Raw genomic sequence first — 7613 nt, forward strand, 5'->3', positions numbered from 1 at the left:
ATTGAAATCAGGAGGCCGGAAGGATTAATACTACTCCCTCCGTTCCTAAATATAAGTTTTTTAGATATTTCGTTAGGAGACTATATACGGAGCAAAATTAATGAATCTATATTCTAAAATATGTCTATATACATCCGTATGTAGCCCCTATGAAAACTTCTAAAAAGACTTATATTTAAGAACGAAGAGAGTAGTTAAGTTACGTAGCCTTATGTAGATTTTTACGTAAGTGTAGCATTTTTGCTGTAACGTGTATGTAGCTGCCGAGTCGCCAGGACCGGTCGACTGGCTGGTCCCTCGAAAAAACGGGAATGTGGCAGCTGCCGTGTCGACGAATGCCGAACTGACAGCTTTCCTCCCTCCAGCTGAGCACTCTCTTTCGCCGCATCATGTCCGGGCAATCAATCGAATCGACGGATAGCTGGACACCGCACGTACAGTACACGGCGGCGCCGATCAACATGGCCCGTTCATACGGGCTCTGATCCTTGCGGCTCCTACCTCTACCTAGGTTCATCGAACAGCTCCGGCCTTACGACGTGCGATGCGAGACGGCCAGTGCATAGAAATCAGAAGAAATATCATCTCATATATTCTGCAGATCAGCAACATGAGGGCGGATCATACATACAAAATCACATCTTCGTACGAAGACAGAAACTATTCTGCCAGCGAGCCGAGCGGCGGGCCGGCAGATGGGCTGCCGTTGGGACTAACCGTAGAACAAAAGAACGAGACGCCTGCTGGTCGGGCTTTAGGTGCACCTAGAAGATTCTTCCAGGGCGACGGCGACGGCGACAGCGATGGCGATGCCTGCCTCCCCTGGCCCTTCCAACTGAAGGTTCCACGAATTGAATACAGGTGACGGGCGTGCACGAATTGAATACAAGGTGACGGGCGTGCTTCGGCTTCAGGGGAGTACACGCTTGGCCGGCCGGCCGGCCCTCCTCGTTCTCCGTCGAAGAAGATGAAAGGGAGTAGTGCATTTTTTTCCCTAGAGCAACGGACGAAAAATACCTGAGCCCGGCCGTGATGTACTCATCAAAGGAAAGGAAAAAAGCAGGTGTGCGTGCCTAACTTGCTTGGAGCCATTTGCAAACTGCAACACACAAGTTGGCGGATCCGCCGGAACTCGGAACGTTCGTGTCGTCGCGTGCAATATTCCACCAGGACAAGCGTACGTGCCGACCTCGCGTGGAAGAACACTGCAAACCGCCGCACGCAAAGTTGGCGGATCGGCCCGTCGGAACCTTCTTCCCGGAGGCGTCGGTCCGGTCGTCGCACATGGGGTGAACGGCACACTACAGGGAGTCTTCCGATCGAGCGTTCGACGCCACACATGTGGATGTGGTCGTGTCACGTTTCGTAGCGGGGTCGGTACGCCTGCATGCGCTCCATTCTGACTGCAACGTCCCAACGCAGGCGTAACGTATCGCAGAAAGTCTCAACATACTGGCCATGTATGATGATAATCATGTGAATTACGGCGACCGCCACCAGCCAGCATGCCATGCGAGGGAGGCAACGCAGCGTACGCAGCTACGCCTCGCCTCACCTCACCACACCACGCACGCCGATGCCGATGCCGACCGACCGGTACGATGTCGGCCTTGGGCTAGCTGGACACGGAGGCGTGCAGGGAACGCGCGCACTGTGCGGTCGGTTGCGGCGCCAGCGTCACGCCGGTTGGGCCGTGGGCGTCAGCCCCGAGGAGCGGGAGGGGAATCGCGTGCGCGCGCCGAGACGTCGACCGCCCCTCGCGCCACCTCCGCCAGCGGCGCCCCCAACGTGTCGCGCGGCGGTACCCACGCGTCCTCCCGCCCCATACCGCCGCGCCGGGCCTCCATATATACCCCCTCCCGGCGCCTCTCCACACTCTCACCACCGCTAAGCGATAAGCAACCTGCACTCCCCAGTCCCCACCTCTCTGATTGACAGCCCACCTTAGCAGCTAAGCCAGCCTCGCATCCCAACAATGGCGTCTCGCACAGCCGTGGTGGTCGTGGCCGTGACCGCGCTGCTGTTCGCGGCGGCGTCCGCGCAGGAGATGGACATGGGCATGCCGCCAGCGCCGGCCCCGGTCACGGGCGCGGCCGCTGGGGCCGCGGCCTCGGCGCTGGCCGTGGCCTGCTCCGCCGTGCTGTCCCTGCTCGTCGCGGGCGGGCTCGCGCACTAGGCGGCGAGGAGGTGGCGGTGGACTGGTGGTGCGTCGACGCTCGTCCGGCGACGGTCGCTTCGCTTCTTGAGCTTTAGGGGGGGTCAGTAGTAACGGGTAGTGATGGGTCGTGTTGTGTTCGTCTGAGTGGGGTATGACTCTGTTGCTTACTTCTATTCTTTTGTATCATACATTGCTGCGTGTATTATTTCCGTCTCGTGTGTCGTCTCGTCGCGTCGGTTCTATGATGAATAAAGTTTGGATGGTGCTTCTATTCCTACATCTCCCGTGCCGCGTAATCCATCTCCGGTGTGCGTGTTCTCTTCATCTTTTCTCCATTGTTTGCATTCCAGTTCTTATTTTCTTTGCTCGAATCGCCCCATCTGCCTATGTTCATAATCAAGCAACTAACCTGAAGACAGCGACCTGTTACATCTAGGACTAGGGGACTAGGAGTTCCTCATCCTGTTGCTCCGCTCGATGTTGGAATCAAGCTGGGCTGTCTAGCTGTTAGGAACCCGAATCAAGCACACATTCTTCCACACGATCGATCGATTGCATAGTACGTGGAGAGATACATAGTCCGGTTACAGCCTTCGGATGGAAGAAAGAAGAAGGTAGGTGAGATACAGACGAAAGCAAGGTACGTGTGAGTTTTAAGACGGATTAAACTCGTCCACACAAGGCAGTGACGGGGAAATGAATCGGGCTGGAATGTTGGCTGTAGAAGATTTGTGTTTGCTTCATTTTAATAAAGATGGGGCAGGGGGGAAACTCCTTTCGTTCAAAAAAAATGAATCGGGCTATCTACTTGAAATTCGTGAGCTCCGGACTAACTACTGACGGTATCTCGAACAACTTACAGTGAAAATTAGGAACGAGGAAATGAACTGAAAAGGAAAACGAAGTTAAAGTCAAGTTCGTTCTAGTAGCCTTCTTAGGTGTCCAACAAGGCAAAGTTGCACAATTCGTGTAGATATCTAGCACATGGGATCTGCACTGCGAGTTTTTCAGCTTCTGTATTTCGAGTTTTCGACTTCCATTTCCTGTAATCCAAACCGGGACGTAACCACCTAGACAACTCGCGTCTTGCATAATAAGTATAGAACGATCTGCGTTGCACTGTTATACTCGTATAGCCTGAACAAATTATTTACTCCATGGATGCGCACGGTTGAGAAACGGACGGAATTTACCACTACCGAGTATATACAGTGCCTTTCATACACAGGCAAGGTAACGACGTGAAATTCTGCTGTTCGACAGGAGTAGTCGTAGCCCAAAGACAACATAAAGATTGCTCATGGCAAGGAGACCATGCTGATCTGAGGCATGACATCTTCTCTGCCGTCGTTAGCTTTACAGTTCTCTTGTACTACTTGTTGGAGATTTACGGGGCACCAAACTGAAGTTTCTGCATTCAGCTGGGAGAGACATAGTACAAATAAGGAATAAGAAGCACGAAAGTCACATGATCAAACGTCAAGAACGGTTTGTTTTTACAGCAGCTGACTACCTGCGGATTATAAGTTGGCAGCAACCACCGGCTGGAGAGAAAGTTATGGTTCGCTAAGTACTTCTCTTCCCAACTCCTTTCTGGATGTTTTGAATGTTCAGTGGAAAACAAAATTCAGAAATGCATGGCAGAGAATTGCAAACATCTTATAGAAGAATGGTGCTGAAAGAATTGCATCCAACCAAAACAAACCTTAATTTGACAGATATATGGTTTGATGTCTTCCCTACAGATGTAACCGACTGAGCAAGTACGCCAATCTGCATCTTGGAACAGAATTAACAGAATTTCCCATCCGATAGCAAGCAGAGGTTATACATCAGAATTTTCCATCAGAGAGCAAGCAGAGATTACACATTATATAGAGAAGGCTAATAGAGAGTACCAACCCGATATTTCTTGCGCCCTCCATACTTCCATTGTCGGCATGAAAATGAAGCACTGCCACAGTTGCCGGCTCCTCCAAACACCCATCCGTGTAGGCATGCTGGACAACATACAGTACTGCATGAGTCAAAATCAAAGAAGCAAAAAGCGTACGAGAACAGACAATTAACTATTGAAAGGAAGGAGAAGAGAACCACTATATATGTTACTTTGCACAGTTTATTACATAAGTCAAATTATAATGGCTATATTCCAAGGCCATCTGACAGTCCCTAGTTTAGGAAGCATAGCTCTGTTCATACTATTCAGCTTCTCTTCTCGACGTTCCACATCACCTCAGCTAGCACTGATTGCAGAAAACTTAATAGTGTCGGTCCTACGTAGAGGTGCTAGTTCAAACTATGACAAATATTTGGACAACTTATCATCAGCAGTTATGAAGTTACTGCCTTTAGTATTTTTATAATTAGGCTACATTCAGAACTGCTGCTGCACATTAAGCATGAGAAGGTAACAACAGGCAAAATATCACTCTGGGACACTGGTCCAGTTTTAGTTGACAATTCACACACATTATATAAGATCTATATGTGATGATACATTTAAATCTAAAACAAGATCAGCATATGTATACCTTGTAGAAACATCGACCGCCAAATGGGCAGGTGTCCCTTCCAAAGTCAAAGTACCTACAATCAATCGACCTGCAACAACATATGTGTGGCTTAGACAAATGTAACATGAATCGACCTCTACTCTGAAGAACATACAAATGAAAATTTCTCTGGGGTACTATTAACTTAACGGTCATATAATGAGATGCATGCAACTATTAGATCTGTTTTTACTAACCTAAGAATTTTCATATTTCCGTCTCAAAAAGTAAAAATCCATACTGACAGCATAAGGACAGGCCTCTTCATAAGACAAAATGAAGAATAAGGTAGGACGGGCCTCTTCGTAAGACAAAATGAAGAATAAGGTATCTTACTTGAGCTTGGCCTTGTAACCGTCAATTATATCCTGTTTTTCTTCCTTCGAGGAGTACCATGTAGCACTAGGAATGACATAGTACGAGACTTTGCGGCATATTGGACAAGCCTTGACTGTAGAGTCCATATCCATAGAAGATGTAAGAGAGCTGCTGCGCCACTTCCTAATGCATGTGATACAGAAGGCATGGTCACATTCAGGTAGAAGCCCAAACCTCTTTTCTGCTGCTGTGGGCTTTGAAAGCACACGGTCCAAACACACACTACATTCTATCTCTTCACTTTTTTTCAAGGCCTCAAGACGTTTGTTGTTTCTCTTGCAGAGCTTGATATGAGCCCCACCTTCGCTGGGACGGTACGGATGCAAGCACTGTTTTCCACAGGTTGTGCATAGATCCCCATGCGTCTGAGGGCACTCTTCCCCATAAGGACAAGTTCCAGCTGCAGCAAACGAGCATATGGGCAGATGAGCAAGTGGGTGGCGCGCTTGGTTTTGTGCATTTAGTGCTGATAACAAGCTGTTCCCATCCTCTGGAATGCTATCTTCATCATCAAATCTCCAAGTAGATTGACGCACGGAGCATGCCGATAAACTTTTGTGTGTCTGGTTGCTCACATCTATTTCCCCCTCGTAAAAAGGACACCAAGACCGATAAGAGTTGGATGGTGCAAGTGCTGCAGTAGTTGATGCTGGGGTGTATTCAGAAGAAACATCAACATGTTCATATCTGCAACGGCTACCATAAGAGCACACACCGTTCTGGTAAAATGTGCAAACCTGCGTGAATAAGCATCACAGTGATGAGCATTAGACTGTTATTGTAAGTCAGGCTAAGGCTATGAAGGTAAATTAACCAGAAGATTACTAATATGTAAGTTAATATGTTACATCATTTGGTTGATCATTCCAGTCATGGGAGAATTGGCAGTAGTCTCCTTTAAAGCAAGCACCATTCACAAAGAACTTACAAATGGACCTGATGGATATACAAAGCAACAAACAAACCTGTAAGTGATTCCACCGATATTAAAAGATTCTCATCAAAGTAGAAAAAAATTCAACAACTGAGAAAGGGAGCTGGGAAAATGCTAGTTGAAAACTAGACTTCGTAAGCCACACAGTGCTGACACGCAATCCTCCTCAATAGATCAGATAAGAGCATATCACTATACCAGGAATCATGGTGATCAGTTGCTCGCAGATCACCATTCAGACAAGCATAGTACCTCATGGTCTCATGTATTCAGGACTTGCTATTTGTGCGTCTATCCTTTTCGCTACTACGTACATCATTGTTACCTCATAATTTTGCTCTCACCTACTCCCTCCGTCCGAAATTACTTGTCATAGAAATAAATGTATCTAGACGTATTTTACATTTAGATACATCCATTCCTTTTCATTTTAAGGACAAGTAATTCCGGACGGAGGGAGTATTTAAAAGGAATTCAGGCATTGATTGCCAACACCATCATTCCCTTCTGTCAGTGCCGAGGCACAAGTAGGAGACTGTACGTACCGTGACCACTGTCCTATTTCTACAGAAGTCACCATCCCCTTCGTTTTCGCCAACTAAATTGCAACCAGGTGTTAAATTGTAGGCGTGGTACCATTGCATTTGTACCAGCACCTGACCGGCAAATAGAAAAACCAACCAACACATGGTGATTCACAGTATACCACCACCACGACCACAAGCATACGAGATTAGCGATGACCCCTCGGAGCAAAATCGGCTGCATCGGTGGCCAGAGACTTACCGAAATCTGAAATTGCATGCTCTGTCACGCCAGCGCCAGCTCGATTACCTCAAATCACACGCGCACGCACACACACAAAAAAAAGCAGCAACCTCACTCAAATCATGGCCTCCTCCTGGCCGCACCACGAAGGTAGCACAGTGCAAGCTAAATCCAACCCAAAATCGCCACGCTCGTCATGAACACCGATTCGACCTCCAAACTCAACGACGCCGCCTAAACCAGCTCGAATCGGCCCGAGGCTCCGGAGCGAGCAACGGAGCAAGGGAAGCGGGGAAATCACAGTTACCTGTTTGACATGGCCGCCTGGCCGGGTCAGAGACCCGACGGAACCGAACCGGAGCCCCGCGACCGAGGTGTGCGGAGCCTGCCCGCCGGAGGGGTGTGGCGCCCGCCGTACGTACGCCTAGGGTTTGTCCGCTGCCGCGCCGCGCTTCGCTTCCCTCCCTTGCGTCCCCTTCGCGCTTCCCCAGCTCCGCTTTGCTTTGGGTGGTGGTGCCGCTGCGGCCCAGCGGGGGGGTGTTTTTTTTTCTTTTCCTATAAACGGGAGGGGGAGAGGGACGGGCGGGGCGCGCGGTGACGGTTCTGCCCCTGGAGCGTGGCGGGGAAGGGGGGCGACGGTTGGGGGCAGGACGGTCAGAGCAAGGACGCGGGGAAGCGAGGAGGGCGTGGCGCTACGCTCCCGCCGGATTGCGTGGGCAACCGCTTTTTTTCCTGGAGGCAGCGGCGAACGTGACGTCGTGGGCCGCCTGCGATAAGGAAGCGTGATTATATTATCTATACAACTAATAAAAGATCAAAT

At 49.4% G+C, this 7613-nt stretch overlaps 1 protein-coding gene across 4 annotated transcripts; it reads right to left on the bottom strand.

Annotated features, from left to right (window-relative positions):
* Positions 1-3291: 3291 nt before the first annotated feature.
* On the bottom strand, positions 3292-7325 carry LOC123401652 (E3 ubiquitin-protein ligase makorin-like). 4 transcript variants are annotated; one of them, XM_045095496.1, is made up of 8 exons: positions 7101-7315; positions 5940-6027; positions 5050-5828; positions 4693-4762; positions 4061-4158; positions 3864-3931; positions 3672-3751; positions 3292-3569 (listed from the first exon to the last, which is right to left on the bottom strand). In XM_045095496.1, the coding sequence occupies exons 1-6, from the start codon at positions 7109-7111 to the stop codon at positions 3898-3900; spliced, it is 1080 nt and encodes a 359-aa protein (XP_044951431.1). In that variant the 5' UTR covers positions 7112-7315; the 3' UTR covers positions 3292-3569; positions 3672-3751; positions 3864-3897. The 4 variants fall into 4 exon arrangements, with proteins under 4 accessions (XP_044951431.1, XP_044951432.1, XP_044951430.1 ...); XM_045095497.1 differs by having other exon boundaries at positions 3292-3579; XM_045095495.1 differs by having other exon boundaries at positions 3864-3937.
* Positions 7326-7613: the final 288 nt, after the last annotated feature.

This window comes from Hordeum vulgare, chromosome 6H (assembly GCF_904849725.1).
Source record: "Hordeum vulgare subsp. vulgare chromosome 6H, MorexV3_pseudomolecules_assembly, whole genome shotgun sequence".
In the NCBI taxonomy this organism is placed as follows: domain Eukaryota; kingdom Viridiplantae; phylum Streptophyta; class Magnoliopsida; order Poales; family Poaceae; genus Hordeum; species Hordeum vulgare.

Coding starts and splice junctions, on each gene's coding strand:
- LOC123401652 (XM_045095494.1), bottom strand. Junction 5,829..5,939: donor GGAATGATCAACCAAATGAT/GTAACATATTAA, acceptor TTATTCACGCAG/GTTTGCACATTTTACCAGAA. Junction 4,763..5,049: donor GGTTACAAGGCCAAGCTCAA/GTAAGATACCTT, acceptor ATGTTGTTGCAG/GTCGATTGATTGTAGGTACT.